The 19,929-nt window shown below is 41.4% G+C and overlaps 1 protein-coding gene across 1 annotated transcript in view; it reads right to left on the bottom strand.

Annotated features, from left to right (window-relative positions):
• Positions 1 to 19,929, bottom strand: part of SMARCAL1 (SWI/SNF related, matrix associated, actin dependent regulator of chromatin, subfamily a like 1) — a 43,131-nt gene that overhangs the window by 11,015 nt on the left and 12,187 nt on the right. Inside the window, exons 7-10 of the mRNA XM_009274966.2 lie at positions 19,575 to 19,725; positions 16,600 to 16,758; positions 14,741 to 14,806; positions 6,648 to 6,788 (exon numbers count right to left, since the gene is read on the bottom strand). Coding sequence (XP_009273241.1) covers positions 6,648 to 6,788; positions 14,741 to 14,806; positions 16,600 to 16,758; positions 19,575 to 19,725 — 517 coding nt within the window. The remainder of the gene's footprint in view (positions 1 to 6,647; positions 6,789 to 14,740; positions 14,807 to 16,599; positions 16,759 to 19,574; positions 19,726 to 19,929) is intronic.

The raw sequence follows: 19,929 nt of genomic DNA on the forward strand, positions 1-19,929 counted from the left end.
GTGCCCCATGCCACCGCCCGGAACACTATCCTGGGCCTTGAAAAGCAAGTCCTATGGCGACATGGCACCCCAGAAAGAATTGAGTCAGACAATGGGACTCATTTCTGAAACAACCTCATAGACACCTGGGCCAAAGAGCATGGCATTGAGTGGGTGTATCACATCCCCTATCATGCACCAGCCTCCGGGAAAATCGAACGATACAATGGACTGTTCAAGACTACGCTGAGAGCAATGGGTGCTGGGACATTCAAACATTTAGCAAAAGCCACCTGGTTAGTCAATACTAGGGGATCTGCCAGTTGAGCCCTGCTCAATCAAAAAACTTTTACATATTGTAGAAGGGGATAAAGTCCCTGTAGTGCACATAAAAAATACGCTGGGGAAGACAGTCTGGGTTATTCCTGCCTCGGGCAAAGGCAAACCCATTTGTGGGACTGCTTTTGCTCAAGGACCTGGGTGCAGATGGTGGGTGATGTGGAAGGATGGGGAAATCTGATGTGTACCTCAAGGGCATTTGATTTTAGGTGAGAATAGCCAATGATTTGAATTGTATGATGTTAATTGCTATGTAATACCGTATGTCATTACTACTATAGCTGTTATATGCCATATCAATGGTATTACAGTAAGAATCACCCACATTAATGAAGAATGAACTTTGATGAAACTGAGCAAAATGCAGCAGTGACAGAACCAGAACTGACTTCAGCATGCAACAATCCAATACCACACACCATCTCTCCCGCCTTGAAAGACTATTATGACAGATGGAGCCCAAAGTCATGGACTAAATGAACCCAACAGACATTTTAGACAGATGGCCCATAGACCAAGGGAATGATATCTGTGCATATATATTAAAAGACAGGAAAAGCGATGGTGATTAATTGGAACATACTGGAAAGTATGGGACCCGAGCATGATGTAGATGGTATAGAATAAGGGGTGGATACTGTCCTGGTTTCGGCTGGGATAAAGTTAATTTTCTTCCTAGTAGCTGGTACAGTGCTGTGTTTTCAATTTAGCATGAGAATAATGTGATAAAACACTGATGTTTTAGTTGTTGCTAAGCAGTGTTTATACTAAGTCAAGGACTTCTCAGCTTCCCCTACTCTACCAGCGAGGAGGTGCACAAGAAGCTGGGAGGGGGCACAGCCAGGACAGCCGACCCAAACCGGCCAAAGGGCTATTCCATACCGTACGACGTCGTGCTCAGCACATAAACTGGGGGGAGTTGGTTGGGGGGCAGCGACCGCTGCTTGGGAACTGGCTGGGCATCGGTCGGTTTTTCCTGGGTTTTGTTCCTCTCTCTCTCTCTCTCTTTTGTTGTTTTCCTTTTCATTACAATTTATTGTTATTATTTTATTTCAATTATTAAACTGTTTTTATCTCAACCCGCGAGTTTTCTTACTTTTGCTCTTCTGACTCTCTCCCCCATCCCACCGGGGGGGGCGGAGGATGAGTGAACACCTGTGTGGTGCTTAGTTGCCGACTGGGGCTAAACCACGACGCATACCTAGTAAATGCCAGGTCAAAATTGCCTGCTTTCCACTGTGACCTGTCTCTTGATCTGCTTCCTGACATACTCTGTTTCTGCCATTACCATGTTTGGCTCAGACTCAAGCAAACCATAAATAAATTGTGGCCCAAAATACATCACTCCAAGCACTGTCTCTTCAAAGCATCATCACTTCAAAGCTCCTCTGAACAAACCCTTCATTTACTCCTCCTTGAAGCACTTGCCTCTGAACCTGCCCTATCCTCCAAGATCCTGTGTGCAGACAATATATATCTGTTCAATTAATTTCAGCTCATCACTTCTCCTACTAGTAACCCTACAGCCTATCATTTGTTCTCCGGGAAAGAACAACTAAGCTGACAAACAGTGGCATCAAAATTGGTACATTGCCCAAAAGAAACATCTTTAAACAACTTTCTTTTGGACAGGAGACCAATAAGGTTTTTATGCTGACTTAAAGGATAAAGAGAGACCTTTCTTCTGAAGTTTCACAAGCAAGTATATGAAATACAGCCACATAATACTGAAAACCAAGGCGGGGGTGAGGAAATCTTCCTCACAGCTCTAATTCTAAGTCTTACTGGCAGTGTCACCAAAAAAAGCCAAAAATACAACCTCTGGTCTTGGAACAACCACCTAAAGTAACCCCCTACATATGTACATGTACACCCTCCTGAATTGCACATAATGGAGACATAAGGAACCTCAGCACCAACCCCTTTGATCTGCTGCTCCACTCTCATTGTGCCATATTAATTGCTAAAATAGATTTAACTTTAAAAATCCATATTTCTTTTATTTTGCTTCCCCAAGAGAAACCTGCTGCAACACAGAACTGGAAGTAAAATAGGAAGAAGCTCCGAAGTATTCACTGCACCCTCCATCCTCCTGTAGAGTGCATGAGACAAAAAATAAATCATACCAGTCATGAGGTTAGTCACGCTACTGACTGTATTAAGGGATGGTGCTTTGACAGAACAGGGATGAGAACATGCTATGAGACAGAAAGAGAAGGAATCAAACAGCTCGTAGGCGATTAAGACCTCTCTGATATCTGGAAGTCAGCATTCCTACTTAGGGTTGAGGCATAACAGGACAATCTGCAATTCTATTGCTATGTTGTACCGATGTGAACCATTAACTGACTTCAGATTCTGGCACCTATGGCCACCATTAAAACTCATTTGACTTAATCTACTCCTACATAATTATGGTACCATCTGATTATCTATAGTTGGTTCATTAAAGCAGGGAACAATTGAAAACCTAGATACAAAGCCAGCTTGGATCCTGTAGAGTTAAAGTTTTGGCTCTGTCAACAGCACACTGGTATACAGCTAGAGGTAATAAGCCCACCTGGATCTAAGCCAAGCCCTCAAAAAGCCAATATGGGTATTACTGCTCTGCTTCCCTGAAACCAGGAGTGCAACGCAGATACAACCCTCAGGTCTGTGAAAAGCTGGCTCAAGTCTAGCTGGGTTTATGAGTTTTAGGCATGCTGCATGAAAGCTGACAGCGCTGAGCCCCAGTCTTTGTGCCCCCTTTCTGCATTTCTTCAGGCTCTGTGGACCCAGCAGAGCAGATGTAGAGAACCAAGAAGGACCCACCTGGTGCTGCACCCAGCCTCATAAGCCCTCTGCCCACACTGCTCAGTGTGCTGGTAGCTAAGTAGCAGGGATCAACACTGACTAGGCTGCTGAGCAAGACCTGCTACGGGGCCTGGGCACTCTCCTCAGGCTACCTCATTCTACTCATGCAGCCCATGTTTTTCCACTTCCCACTTCCATAACAAGCAAGTGATACATACGTTTTGTGTCCACGTAGCACAATTAATTTCAGAAGACTAACATCATCATAACTGAAAGAACAAGGCACAAAGCCAATATACTATCTACTGTCATATTAAAAAGCATATACAGGCAGAATCCCTACAGTATGTTCAGATTACTATATGTCTTTTATGGTGACTGTTGCTGGAACCATTTGCAAACAAGGAAACATGCTAGTTCTGTGCTGCACCTAACTAGTGATAAAAAATATGATTATTTTTGGAATTATTAAAATATAGTTTAGTATATCCTGTTGTGGAAAAGAAGACAGAGAAAAGAGAGGGACATTTATTTTGCCAAAATACACATCTGGCTTTGATCCATAACATTCCAGAACAAATGCTTCCAACTGTGATTTTCTTACCAAAGTGTTACAGCATCTTACATGAGTCAGTAAACTTATTACAGTGTTAGTAGAAGCTGCCAAACTCTTACGAATTCAGAGCATGTGCTCAGATAGAAATTATTTAATATTTGCCAACATCACCCAGTTTGAAAAATGAATTCACAGCATGTATTTTGGAAAACAGACTTGAGATATTTTGTAAATAAGCAGGTGACATTTTACTTGCTGCACTTTTAAGAGTACAGATGCTGGGAGGTTGAATTACAAAATGATAAACTTTTATTTTATATCTTTTCTAATCACATCTGTCTGACATTTGCAATTTTCTGTCATAAAATCTATTATCTTCAAACAGAAACTAGTCAAGTTTTAGTTTTAAATTGAATGGTTCAGGTTTGTCAATTTTTCTTTAATCTTATAATGCAATCAGATTTATTATTAATACCAAAACATTTTTACATAGCACCTTTCATCCTGACAGATCTCCAAAAACCTTGCAAAACCTCTCTGGTTCTGTGCAATTTCATCCCACTCATAATGCTGCCACTTTCAGGACAGAAAGAAGAACCTATTTAAGTAATGACAGCAAAAGTACCACAACAGTTCTTCAGAGAGAATATAACTCCTAACACAATCTCAGGTTAGAGCTGCAAAAAGGAACAGGAGGGACATACTACAGTCATGAGGAAACAACTACAATCATCAAAACACCTTTTAATTTACTCATTACCGAGTGGATCATCACTCACATGGCAAACCCAATATTCAGCAGTCCCATTTTTTCCTCTAATACTATCCACATCTCTTCATTTCCAGCAGCCCCACTTCTTCTCTAAATAACCAAATTCTTTCTAGGTTCACTCTATCATTTACTGACATTAACTGTAGCAAAATGTCCCAGCTGAGCACTGAGAAGACCAGTAACATTCAAATGTCTAGTAGAGGCGGGTCAAATAGAGAAATAAAATTATACTAGAAACCCTGCAGAGGTTTTGAAGGAAAGCTGATACAGACTGGGACCTTCATGCTAAGTTTCATTGTAGGTTGAAAACTCATTTACACAGAATACACTGTTACAACCTGGATCGTCCAGAACAACTTTATTTCTTTTATCCAATTCAACATCTTACCTGAGGTCCATATGCCTCGTAATTGAAGCAACAGCTAGTCATGCAGAACTTTACCCTCAAAGGGTTTATGAAACTCCAAACGTATTTAGACTCACACGCTGCAATTCAACTTTCCTTTTTACTGCAGAAAACCAACGAGATTAAACTGCATCTCTTCATTTCCCTCTAGGAAGCATTCTGGACACTGCTCAGACAGGAATCTTTCAACAGAGATAACGAAGCTCAGCAGAAGATGTGGCCCTCTCCCTCCATATGATTCCTACTATGGATGGAGAAACAGTAAGTTTATCCTCTGCCAGGAAAGCAGTGCTTTGCTAACATGAATGCTGTCATCTTCCAGAACTCAAGCTCTGTATCTATCATTCTGCATGCTAAATGGCCTTACTTTAATCAATGGCATCAGCATATGAGTACCAAAGCCAATGAATTGCTCAGCTATCTTGCATGTTTGGACATACATAGAACAGCACTACACTAGCTATGAAAGTAAAAGTGGGCATTCGGATCTAGGAAAAAGGGGACTTGAGAACTTTATATGAGATTGCAATATGAATCTTCTTGATGGAAACTTGGCATATGTTAGCTACGCCAAACAGAAAAGAAAACACACACAAAAGCCCTGCAAATAGCTGTAACTATTTTTATGGCATACACGGATGATGTTCAGTTCTTCTGCAAATATTTTTGAGCATTGAAATGGTTATTTCATGTTTCCAACCACTCTGCTGAAAGTTATTGCCCAGTCTTACAGAAAATGAGGCACAAGAAGTGAAATGGATTACTCAAGAACAAAGCAGAGCAAGCAAGTTCATGCACTACAGGTCCACGCTCACACTGCCAAGCCATTCTGTGACACATGCTAACTGCTACATGCTTGTCCTGGAGGAACTGGAGGGCAAGCCAGATCAGAGAGCTCTTGTTTCAAATCAGAACTCAGGAGAACTTTGGTTCCCCTTTTTGTGTCTATGCAACCAACACAGAAGATCCTAGAGCCGCCTTGTACAACAGGCGGCAGCAGCTCTTCTCTTAGCAGTGTGTGTTCCAACGCACACAGCAGCCCCAGAGATGGCAAATCCAAGAACAGCTGGGTTGCCCATATGTTGAGAGTAATGCAGACACCTGCCATCGTGGCTGCAAATGCTGGTTTCCTGCAAAGCCAAGATCTTGCAGTGGTTGGACTCAATGACTCTGCTGAAACCACTGCTGAGCAGCTGGCAGAGATAAGAGAAGTTAATTTATTTTCAAGATATGCTGAGGACCACATCCATTTCCTGAATTAGAAGAGGGCAGAATACAAAGATGAACTGTAAGTCTTCACTTTTTACGTACCTGGAAGTAGACAATTCAAAATCCCAAGCAACAGAGGCCTTACTTGTTAAACAGTCACTAAAGCAGACTAGAAACTGGGTTTTTGGGTTTTTTTAAGTCAATTAGCCCAAACCTGCAGCTACTTTAAGGCCCCATAGTTACTCTGCCCATTTAAAACACTCTGGGGGCAAGTTCTTATTAGAATAGGCTAATTTCCCCAGCTATGGCTTTTTTTTTTTTTTTTTTTTTTTTTTAACTTTTTACTTCCATAGCTTTCAGGGCTGATTTTGACAAGAAGCATTACTGCCTCCATGTCTCAGGCCCATCATTGCAACACCTAGAGCTTCTCAGGTTGAGAGCTTTCAAAATATTACTCTAGAGTGGGACTTTCTCAAAAAAGAAGTAACATCAGATAGAAGGAAGGAAAGAAAAAGCCTCCACTTCGGTTGAAAAAAAATAAAATAATATGCTGTTTGCAGAGTCCCAGTCTGCCACTTCCCCCACTGAAGTACCTTCCTAGCATCACAGTATCGTAGCCCGAAGGAGTGGAACTGTGGGAAGAAGGCTGGCTGGACAGCCGCGATCTGCGTGTAGAGCTCCGCGGGCCGTGACATGGCAGGGGTTCCCGAAAGCAAGATCACTCTCCTGGCAGCCTGGGAAAACAAAATGCAGCATCATTATCATACAACTTACAATATAAGCAGAACCTGCTAAGAAGTCATCCCCAGTCCCAAAAGAAAATCCCAGAGCCATTGTCCAAGCACCCTAAATGGAAGAGTACTTCACCTTCCACAGATACTTTCAGCCTTCACTGCCTGAAGACACTCAAGGACGGTGCTTAAGACTTCCAGGAAGCAGGACAAACCATATTGTTTCTTATTCATCATCCACATGCTATGAGGGAAGGGGACATCAATTTTTATGACAGTACTTTCTGAATTGGCATTTACCCACTAGACACGTTAATATCTTATGCCTGGCTCAACATTTCATTTGGCATCAGATGTCACAGGAAAATGACACACCCTCTAAGGTATATCCTCACTTCCAAAATAAATTCTCTTGTAATAAACCTGGTTTATTACACAACAAGCCATAAACAGACTGTCTTCCTCACAAAAGTAGAAGAGGTCCAGAGAAGTAGGATTTTTTCCTTATTTTTTGTTCATTTTTTTCTTTTTAGATTCTACTAGCAAGGAGACAAAGATGAAGCTGCCTGAAGCAGGACCAGAAGATGCCCACCTTACAGCCACAGTGAGTCTAGGCACAGCTGGCTGGATGCTAGAACATGAGTTAATAAATACGAATCACGTAAGAAGATCGTAAAACATGTTGTAGGGGAGACAGGAAGGGGGTGGGAAACCTGTATCTAAAGTAGGTGCTCCCAAAAAGTGGGGAAAAAAAATTACACTATAGACCTAAAAGCCTCCAAGATGCATTTCTACCCTCATACCTCCATTATTATCTAATTCTATTATTAGATGAGAGTTATGAATTTCTACTGCTGTAAATTCACATATAGTAGTTAAATTACAAATGTCTTGTGATTTCCTGCATGGTTTAATGCAGGTTCATTAAAATAACAAAGAGATTCTTGAGTGACATCTGTACCAACAGCTCATTCACATTTAAATGAAAAAGAAAATGAAATTCTTTTATCATTTCACCGAGATCTACCAGTCACCCAAATCTATTCAGCTGATTCATCCACTCACCAACCAAATCTGGTGGAAAAAGAGTTCACAGATCAGCTACCGGAAATTAATTTCAGGACTCTTTATCAGATATTTATATAGAGGTTGTAATCAAGGTGGGACTTGCCTTCTCCCTGCATTCCTAATAAGCAGATCAGAAGGAAATGTGATCACCACCAGGATCAGACAATTCCAATAAACATTTAAAAAAGCAGGATATTTATTGAACTAAATAAGAGGAGAGGTCAAACCTTTGGACATGTCGGAAGGTGAGAATTAGTTCGCACAAGACAGAGGCGCCTATGCCTCTCAAAAGAGGGAGGAGTCACAGAGGCCAAAGATATCAGATCCCATGAGGAAACGAAGTGATAAAGCAGAAATTAGGTGAGTTTTTAAAATTAAGGTAGCAGTGGAGGACAACTGAGCAGAACCTAAACAATATCTGATGCCTGGCAGAAGCCTCTGAGGAATAAACTGACACACCACCCTGAGAAATCTGCTGAAATGCAAGACAAGCCAGTCCCACACGTGCAAGAAAACTCCAAATTAAACTTTTTCCTCCTGGACTAACAGAAGGCCACTGCTAGGAAAAAGACAACATGGAGGACATGCAATTACAGACAGCTCATTTCAAATAACTCTGGATCAAGCTAAAGCAAGAAAAGTTCACTCAAAACAGACCAGGGACATATTAAATACAACATAAACCCAACTGTCTTGAAAGGTTTTATGCCATTCTCAAGGCTCCTCCTCTTTGGAGGGTGCTCCCCAGGAGCTACATGAGACCAGACTGGAACACTAATTCCCCAGGAGTCAAAACAATTAGTCAGGCTCCTTCCCCAATCCCTAAATAGGTATCAAAAGACAGAATGATGAAGTTACAGGTTATTTGAATTCTAAACTTGTCCAGCTGCTGCTTTGCTGTGTGCAACTAAATTTTGAACAGATAGGGTATCTAACCACTGCAAGCACTTACCAAGGGCTGTGATACAACTTCTATAATTAACCATTTAAACAAATCAAGAAGTAAAAAACGACAAAAAAACCCAAAACACAACAAAAAACCCAAAAGACACTAGCTCCACAACAGCTGTGAAGAACTTGAAGAAATTAATTCTAGAAAATTGTGTGGAACATAGGTGGTCTAACTCATTATCTCAAGGGTCCCTTTCAGTTTTAAAATCCGTGACAGAAGGAGCCCAAGAGAGAAAAGAAGAAAAAAAAAATCCCAGGAAGACAAGCTTCCGAGTGTGGAAGGCTTACTTAAATTCTGGATGAAAGAAATGGCTTTGATTCACATCTCTTTTTCTAGTGGCAACTCATTTTGAATAGATGCCAATAAAGATTTGCTCCTGCAGAGAAGTCTCTGCTGATCACTGCTTAATTCTTGTTTCCTGCTGAACCTTTTGTGCTGTCAAGAGTGAGAGTTTACGCTCTTTCTTCCGAAGTCTGTAAGAATAATATGGAACAACAACACAGAAAATAAGCTTGCAGTGACCAGCAAGGACTTTCTAGCAAAACCAGATCTGTAATCAATTGATACATATTTCCACATAGGAGAACTAACATTAGCTGCTCATTAGCATTTAGGCATGAAGTTTAATCTTTCCCAGAAGCACTCCTCTCTCTCATGTGTCCTTGTGACTGTTCTTACAGCTACTTTCTTGTGAGATTGCTTAAGGGAACTCTTGACAATGACTTGACTAGTGGAGACCTGTTCTGTAGCCCTCATTTACTAAGTAACATAAGACAACGGTGGCTTTGTAGCATTACACTTGTACACACAATACACCAGCAAGAATTAATTCCACAGCTCTGACAACATTTACAAAAGTCACTTCTGAGAGTCAAAGAATAGTTTATGAAATAGTAACCCCCGATGGCACTTACTGTAGAGGTCAAAACGCAGCACCCAACTGATTCGAAGGGGAGTAGGTGAGGAGGGGGGGTTATGCCACAAAGAAATAATTGAACATGCAAAGAACCTCATTAACATACAATGACTATCTCTGTGTTAAATGAATTTCACAGCACGAGCTCTGCCATATGTTAACAGACTGACATACTTTTTTAAAAAAGTGTGGCTGGCTCTGGCTGTACAATTACTTGTGTCCCCAGTTTTTGCTTACTCTGTCATTTTGAACTGCTTAGCATAAGAATACCTTACCCTGTGAAATGAAAAATCTGAGAGTGACCATAACATAATAGAGATAATCACCTGACGAAATAGAAGATTTGATAAAGGGAAAGGGTTGCAGCTGTTTTGAGGAGTCTGTTTCTGTACTTGGGTAAGATAGATAGGGCTCTGCATTTCGTAAGATGATCCTACAGTGGTTATTCCAAAAAATATAAATGCCTTTCCCTGTTCTTAATTTCTCTAGACAGAGAATGTGTGTCAAATGGCAACAATCAGCTATGACTGAAGCAAATTACACTACTTCCCTATTTCGAGAAGGAAGGGAAACTGGAAGGTAAAAGCAGATCTGAAGATGCAGCCTTGAGGGCCCACAGCTTCTCCAATGTCAAGATGAAGTTCCTTCTCTCAGCAGGTGACAACAAGCAAAGGCTTATTTATCCAATCCATATGGATTTGTAATGCCTAAAGACAGCTGCTATTTATTTCCCACTGGAAAGGGAGATTTTTGTGTTCCCTCCTCACCTTCTACCTTCAGCATTGACCTATTTCCCTCTATTATTTTTAAGCATCTCTTTATTAAAACAAGCAGAAAGAGTATTAGATTCCAGCCACACAGTGTATTTGGACTTCCATAATAGAAACAAAGACCTTTAACCCTGCAAACATCAGGATGTGCATCATGCTATTAACCTGAACAGCAGCTCAATAGGAACAATCACATTAGTAATGTTACCCAAATGTTGTGGAACAAAGCCCATAAGGAGCACAACAGGAATAAGACTATTTTATGCCACTGGAATCTTTGATTAGATACTACTTTTTATTTCTCAGTTTCTAACCCAGTTCTTTGCTAAAAACCTACCATCATGCTCCCAAAAAACTCATCCATGTTCCATCGGGACCTTCCCCAGTTTCCACTGCCTTGCAATACTCCATGCAATTACAGAACAAAGACCATGCAGCACTTTGGCTGGTCGAAGGATGTAGAATCCTTTTCACTCCAGTACCCAAGAGATCCCACCACAGATCAGTGAAAAACTTGTTTTGTTGTTTCTTCTTCATCTACACCTTGGGGCTTTGTTGTTTTATGCATATTGGTAGCATGTACATTCCCTCTCCTATGTTCATGTCTCTGGGCCAGTCTAATCTTGGAAGGAAAAAACAAAATGCTTACAAAAGGCATAACAAACACCATGACGCTTTCTGCCTCTGAGGGAGGCAGATGCAGGGCAGAGGTGAAGGGAACAACCAGTATTGTCAGTATGCCCAGGAGAACTTAGTCCCAATCATAAGACCACAGAAAACAGCAAGGTGACAAGTAGGTCCTATTACTGACTGCCACAGCTCTGGACTAGGGGCAGGGACAAGCCAGGCCTGACAATGGTGACTCAACCAAAGCCCAACAGTATGAGGCTATTCTCACTTTGATGTGCATGGAAACAAGACAAAAAGACCACTTTGAACACAGGAACTTCTAGGCCTCTTGAGTACCTTGAAGGTGGGGACAGATCTCACACAGCTGCTGGCACAGACTAGCCAGCGTGAAAGCTGGCTGAGCTTGAAAGCAGGATTTTTGCCACATGCCAAAACATCAAAGGACTGTTTTCTACTACGGCTTTCAATCTGCCTCCATAATTTTGCAGGGATGCACACAGACTGTGTACAAACTCTGCCACCTGGTTCCATGTAGGCAGATGAAGCGTTCTCCCCCACATACAAGTCTGCACACCCACAAGTTTGCACATCCACTGGGAACGTGAAGGGAATAAGAAATCTGGCCTAAACATTTTGCCACTGCTATTTCAGCTCACCCTATCTTACTGTTTGTGTAATTACAAGTTCCTCTCAAAGTTTTGTCTAGTAACAACAAATTGGGCACAACATGTCTATATACCTACTCTAAGCTAACAACGACCTGGGGCAAGCTACCAGGTAGCAAGCATAGCCATTGCATACATCCAGCCGTTATAAAAGTGCACTAAAAAGTCTTTCTGGTCACACTTCCCACTGTCCCAAGCAAAACTCTCCTAAATCTCTGTCAGGGTAGCAGCCAAGTATGTCACAAAAGACACTGAATACTACACACACTGAATACTGCACACACACACAGTTTGTGGGGTTTTTTTAATATTAAAAAAACATCTAGAAGTTCCCAGCTGACAAACTTGGGCCACATGTTTAATACATAGTTCTGCTTGATAATTCCATACCACACTTGCTCCGCAATATATACAAGACAGCAGGAGAAGATGAATTATTACTGAGTGGCTAAAAATACCACTTCATTTTGAAAACCAGTCAATGTCATATATTAAAACTAAAATGAGGCTTTAAATGCTGTAACCATGGGTTAAATATTTCAGAGGTGGAGATTCAGCTTGGCTATCTAACAAGGCAGATTCAAAATTATTATCCAAGGTAAGTCATCTTTATTATGAATGTACTGATTTAATCTGATTATTGTGCAGTTCTGTCTAAATACTCGCAACAATTTTTATATTTTACTTATTATTCAAACAGAGAAGTCACAGGAGCAGATCCCATCAAGATAAAAAGAATCCATTAAGTACGGATGGAAATGACAGAAACATTTCAGGCTCAGAAACATTTTAACTTAGATCTGTCCAGTGTCATTACGGACTCATAAATCTTTGTAGCATATAAGGACCAAGGATCACATTTCTTCAAAGTTTTTTTTCTTTTCTGTCCCCAAAAGTCAGTTCGAGGCTAAGCTTTCATGCTTTAGGATGTTCAGAACCTCGCAGGAAATACAAGCAGCTATGGTAATTTCAGAAAGTTTGAAGTAGTATAATGCTAACAACAGTTAGAAGCGGCAACGCTTAGAAGGTAGACAAGGCATGAGTTGGCTCCGGGGGCTCTGGTTACAGCACTGGCATGGCTTCACACTGTGACCTTAAGGTAGGGACTGAGGTGCTAGAAGCAGTGTACTTATCAAGGGCTTGCCTATGGATACAGCTTTTTTTGGTCTCTTCTAAGAGTCCCAGTACTGCACTAAACCTTTCAACATAAAAAGGCAAGAGCAAGAATATTACCCTCAGCAGCATGTTTATCAATGCCTCTTACTCAATAATCTCAAAGTATCATGTAAAATATTGAAAATACTCCCATTTTTACCCCACTGACTATTTACTATAAAGATGACACAATACAGTTGTTAAATCCAATATTCAAGTGATGAAAACTCCTCATACTTTGGCAGTTTTTTCAAATACAAAAGCATTGTTGTAGTGTGCTGTGCCAGTAGTGAACACAGCACCACTCACTAGTAGTTGAAGACAAAGCTGCCAAAGGGGCTAGTTTTAGAGCAAAATGCTGTGTTGGAAAGCAAGGAGGGCAGAAGAGTGGCTATTACAGCAAATACTCGCTTCAGAAGTTACAGACAGCAAGCAGGACAATAAAACTTACCTGAACATCTAACATGAAACATCTGGTACTGTATGCTGTTTGCAGGTGAGATAATGCATGATATGAACATGAAACTCTTAATACTTTCAGAAGACTGAAATTCAGTTTCAGAAGCACCAGTTCTCAATTCTCTAAGACCAGTAATGTGACAGCATAAAACTGTAAATTCTCAGTAAGTTCATACAGGCAATTAACCTCCACTTAACAGCTACCATCTTTCACTCTCATATCTTGTAGCCTGCAAATAATTTTGACAAGCTGATCCTTACAAAGCTACAAGTAGGAAAGGATGAGACCGCTTTTCGAGCATTTTGCAATGAGGTAAATTTGTTATTTTCCACCATTTTCAGACATACACCCTAATTATTGTACTTCAAACTGCTCATAAAATTGTACCTCCTATGTAGTTTCCAAACATTAAAAGCCTGAAGTGATTTGAAAGGCAACAGAAGACAAGAATCAGGCCTTTAAAGAGAACAATGAAGTTATTCAAGGACAATCACCTTCGGCTTGCCATTAAGAATCTTGCATATAAAAGTTGGTTGCTATAAAGCCATCACAGATCGAATCTTCTCTTTGTACACACTTGCTGATAATTGCTGAAGAGGAACTGCATTTACCTTGTTCTAACGCACAGACTCTGCAGTGTCTAGAAACTACTTGTAACTTTTAGAGGCTACCAGGGAGAGTCTGATTCTTTGATCCCAGGACAACAGGCAGACATTAGAATTTACATTTCTCCTGCTATCACATACTTAAATATTGCCTCCTTTCTGTGGGCCACTTGTCTTGCTAACCTCACATTCCACCATTTCCTACTAGTGCTGTACATTTAACCAGCAGGAGTGCTCCTGAACCCCAGCCACACAAATACATTGTAAGCTTGCAGTAACAGAGTAGAGCCCAAAACCAAAGCCAAGGAAGGGACCTAGGTAATGTCATTTTGATATACAGCAGCAATTTGTGTGCCAAGAAGTAACTGATAATGATTATTTCCCTTAAACAAGCTATGTCGACACTACTATATTCTTTCTACTCTCCCTGAATACATTCAGTAAGTTTTGACATTCCCTTTTTCCCATCACCATAAAATTCATCAGTGGCAGTACCACAATTAGATCAAGGGAGCTTCTGAAGTTCTTTTGTTAGGTCTTAACCATCTAACGTTTGTATGGAAACAAGTGGCTAAGCCAGAGACAAATTTTGTTCTTGGATCTACAACGTTATCTGGATTTCCACTTGCACAACAACAGAATTCAGCTGCTGGCTCCAAAACCTGGTAAATGGAGCAACACTGCTTTGGGAGCCTGACCTTAGCTGCTGGAGGTCTGGCACCCAGCATACGCACCTTGAGTAGAGGCATGGCAGCTCGGCATCGTGCAGTTTTTATGTTCTTTAGGAAATGAGATTCATCCTGAAACAAAACAAGCACGAAAGTGAAGACAGTTCTGATCGATAGTCCAACTGCAGGCTACAGAACAAATTCCCAGTATTCTCACCTATCTAATATTACATGCCTATCATCCCAGAGGGTATTTCAAGCACTCGGATAGTCACATCAAATTCTAAACGAAAAGACAGCATGGAGAGTAGCAGGCTTCCTACATTCAAACCTGCAGCTGTAAGCAAATGGAACAGAAATCAAACCTTAAAACCATGAATCTCAAATGACCACAAACAAGTGAGCAGAGGGGGCTGGAGAGGAAAGGAGAAAGAGGAACATTATTTCCACCACTGATACTCATTTGCCCCTATACGTTCTTTAAATGCAGCAAACATAGGAGGCCTATACAGTGCCACTTCCCTAAATAAGGGGTTAATGAAAACAATAAGGAAAAAAAGAAATCTAATTAGGATCCAACTGTTCTGCTGATAGGGCTCACCAGGTGGATAATAGCCTCCTACTTGAGACATCACCCCCAAACAGGCTTCATTTCTACTGCTGTAGCAAGGCAGAACTTAGACACAAAAAGTAATCGGCGCCCTCCAAGGGCACATTCTCATCTTTCCACTGTGGATGAGCAAGCAACCATGCATGCAAAGACAATACAACTGCTTAGCCTCTCAGGCACAGCATTCTCCCTCCTGATTAACAAATAAACTACATTAATGTTCCCAGCCATCAAAAGAAGATTGGAAGAAAAAGCAGGGAAGCTCAGCACTCAGTAGGACTACTCTCATCTGTAAAAACATATATATGTTCAAATTTGGACCCTGTAAACACACAGAAAGAACATCTGCCAGCTCAGGGCTGGTAAAAGGTTCCAGGGCAGTAGCCCTAGAGCCCAAGTCCCTTTGCTCCAGGCACCAGCATACAAAAGTAACAGTCTGCATTTCCACCCTGACAGAATGGCTTGTCAGAGAGGGGGCAGGGGAAAAAAAAAAAATGAAAAAAAATCAATTCCCCCATGAGTAGTTTGGTCTCCAAAGAACTCCACCTATTCCCACGTTCCCATCTGATGCTGAGAAACAAAAGGATTATTATGTTCCAATTGTCATGATCTTAGGGACAGGTGCATATGTGTGCTGAAAACTAGACTGAGAACATCAAACATTCATAGTAAGCTATGTAGACACTTTTGGTCTCTATTGATCCAAGCTGGATTTGAAACACTAGATGTTTTGAATTTTTAGTAACTGAAATCTAGAAAAATGCCTTTTACCACGGCTCTGTAAAAGGTTAAAAAAAGGATTTCTAAGTAATTTACAAAAGAAATGATACAACTGTTCAAAGAAGTCTTAATGCAGATTGTCAGTGGAAAACAAGCAAAGGGAGATTTTTTTTGATGCTTTACCCACATACTTGATGTTGAGAGGTTATCTGGTTTACTGGATAAACACTAACACCACCCTGAAGTCCAAGCCCCTTAAAAAGATACTGTTCCGAGACTATTGTACTGACACACTACATCAAACACCTTGCTTTCCAACAGAGGACATGCCCAACCACAATGAAGTCAGAGAGGCACCATAACCAGTAAAAGAGAAAACACAGCCTCAGGAATCAAAAAGGAATTAAACTCTACTAGTTATCTCAAAAGGTTTCAGAGAAACTCCTGCTTCTACTCATGAAGAGAGCTGTGATCACAGCCACGATTACAAGATAGTTTCAGTGCTAAATAAGGCCCACTTCACACTGCTGTACAACACAAAGGTTACCCCATTTGCAGCATACAATTAACTTCAAAATTTTAGTGTACCACTTACAATAATAACTACTTGGAAAGTGCTCTTAAGCTGCTTGTCCATCTTGCTGAGGAGGTCAAAGCTGATGATGTTGATCAAGCTTGCTGTTAGGTTGTCTTTGCCAGTCACTATGACATTGATGCTACCTGGACTCAAGGATGGAAGCCACCTGTGAAATGCCTGGAGGAAGATGAAAGCAATTAATTTTATTCTGGTGCTTATGTCCTCTGTTGGGATCCCAAAGCACTTCATAGAGCATCCTCATGAATGCTTAGAATGTGGAGCCACCCCACCCGCCATTAGACATCAGCTGGGAGCACAGAAAGGGCAAGCAGTCTTCCCAAGGCAACAACCCTAGCAATAGGAAGATCAAGAACAGAACTCAGGCTATAAGGGCAAATCTACCTTCCACAGCTAGGAAGGCTCAAACATGCTCTATTCCTGCTTCTTACTGGAAAAAAAAATCTGATCTGTAGTAGAAATGTGCATAACCTCCTGACAATGTTACCTGCTATGATCAGAGCCAGAGAACACAGTGACCACTACTGACAGGGAAATTTAGTTTTCCCACTCAACAGGAACCCTCAGGCTGTGAAAGAGACTTCTAAACAGTAAACATCTCTCACTATAGCAATGTTTACTCCACAATGAGGATGAAGTACAACTCATCCAGATCAACAAAAACTCTTCCACTACCTCACCTTCTTAAAAAGTCTACAAAAAAAACCCCAAACAAACAAAAAGAAATTATCAAGTTGACAACACACCAGCTGCTCTATGACAGCAGCTGAAATACATGTGGTAATAGTCATTCAAATCAACCTCTTGAAAAGCTCCACACACCAGAGCAAGATATCCTCCCCCAAACCCATCTGTTAGCTACTGAGCACCCACCATCTCCCTTGTAATTGTGTCCCCAGTGACACCAACCTCTCTGCAACATTTGAGTTCTGCTGATGTTGCTCTGCAGAGAACTGGCTGGGGCTTTAGCAATCAGGATCTAGTCCCTACAGAAATGTATCCAAGGAGTGGTGATGGGAAACGGCATCTCTGCCTCTAGGCCCTTCACTTGTGGAAATTCCCCAAGCCTCAGCCCTCTCCTCTGTTCAGCAACCACATGCAGCTGCCAGAGGAATTAAATGTGAGCTTCTCACATTTCTCAGTATGTGAGAAACTAACAATTAACTATCCTTCACCACTTATGGTAAGCATTACAACCAAAATGGGCCAACATGCCAGCAAGGTTAAATCCCAACCAAAAAAATATGTGGCTGACGCTGTGCCGAAACTTAGACAAAGGTGGCAGCAGTGGGAAAGTACCTGGAAGCTCCTAGCTGTATTGCCCTCTCCTTTTATAAAGGGCATGTGACTAATTCACACCGTAAAAGTGATCCTATATTTCTCACTTGATGCTGACCATTGTCTACAAGAAGTGCTTTGAAACTGCCCTGACCATTAATTATTTAAGTTTCAATGCTGAACTCCAAAGGCACATGGTTGCAGTACTTCTCACCCAAGCGTACCTCGCATCTTCCTGCTAGCTTCCTATAGCACCTTGAATATAAAGGCATTCAGTGGCCTGAGCCCAGAAAGCCAAAATAAAATGCTGACAACTCTGAGATGAAGACAATTTCTTGCAATTCAGCTCTGGGGACACCACAAAAGCTTCTACCATTACAGTAAAATACATCTGTGCAAAAATGAACCGAGTAGATCACAGACCATAATAAACTCCACCTTCTTCCACTTTCTGTGACACATTTTTCTTAGACCTCCATCCTTCACATACCCACAAAGCAACACAGATCATTCTAAAGCAAATGTCGTAACAAAACATCTCCCACAACAGCCTCCTGGGGAGTCAGGGGAAGGAAGAGGAAATCAAGCACTCAAAGGAGAAAAAAAAAAAACAACCAAAACCACCTCATATTGCTTAAATCTCATGAAGCAGGATGTAGGAGTTTAGCTGCAGGTGCCCAGTACTTCAGGAAACCAGGCCCCTAATTGTTCCCAGTAGGTATCCCACAGAAGCCATGGATTCAGGTTAGGTGTTGACCCAGAGGTCTACGGGCCTTTGAAATATCAAACATGATGAGCATCACTCCCTTGTTCAGTAAACAATCTTCTTTTCTTGTCACCCAACATTTTGTTGCACTACTGGATGTGAAGACACAAGCCAAGATGCTCTAACAAACCAGTTACAGCACAAAACCAGCAAATCCCAACCAATACACTTCTCATCAATGCAACATTCCAGGGAAAGCTGAACTCCCATTCTCTCCTGCTCAGGCATGAAATTACTGACCTGAAACCTCTGGCTCACCTTTTTCTCCCACAGTGAACATTTCACTAGCCTATGGCAACCCAACAGCCTCAGTGTACAAGCTATAACAGCGATTTATTTCAAGATACATTTCCCAACCATACAAGCTTTCTTGGGCTTCTGATCAACATTAATAAAGGACTCAAAGGAGTCAGCAGCATACAGTGGACAGGCCGAAAGACATATTATGACAGACACTTAACGATGATAATGGAGCCTCCTGAACAGAGTGGAGAATCCCAGCATCTGGGCTTCTATTCCAGCCAAGGGACTGGCAAAAACTGCTATGAAGGGCTTGAATACAACAGACAATTGCTTGAATGCAACTATTGTCTTTGACACCGATGAGTATAACGCCCCCTTGGAGCCAGCTGACTTGCAGGAACAAAGTTAACAGAGGGTCAGAGGAGATATTTTCTCTAGATCTCCCTCTTTCCAACAGATCAACTGGACCACAAAAAGAAAAGCGACCAATAAAAGAAAATAGGCATATATCATACAGTCAATGCCAAGCAATTTCCACCCCCCCCCAAGTTTCTAAATGAATACAAATTTTAGTTTCATCCCCTTATTACACATCTTTTTAAAATTTTAACTTGTACAGAGTACAACACGGCATAACCATCACACATGCCCTCTACTGGCCACCTGCACATGCTCAAGTTCGCAGTACCTCTGCCCATGTAAACCTCACAGAAGAAGGAGTCACCACCAGCAAGGGCCATTCCTTTCGGTAATACGCAGCAATGCAGATCGCCTGGATGGTCTTGCCCAAGCCCATGTCATCCGCAAGAAGTAAACGTCCATTTCTTAAAATTGCAAAACTGGGGAAAATAGAGAGGGGAAATAAGTAAGAGTCAAGAAATGGGTTACTATCTGTCCTGGCAACCAAGATGAGCACAACTCATCACCAAGCCTATAATGTGGATCACCTGGAAGTGATCTGGGTTCTTCAGTAAACCTGGATCTTCTCCCTTAGTCTTAACACAAGCGAGCAACTCTCACAAATCTCTCAAAGCTTGGAAGCT

The sequence above is a fragment of the Aptenodytes forsteri genome, unplaced genomic scaffold (assembly GCF_000699145.1).
Source record: "Aptenodytes forsteri isolate BGI_AS27 unplaced genomic scaffold, ASM69914v1 Scaffold255, whole genome shotgun sequence".
NCBI lineage: Eukaryota > Metazoa > Chordata > Aves > Sphenisciformes > Spheniscidae > Aptenodytes > Aptenodytes forsteri.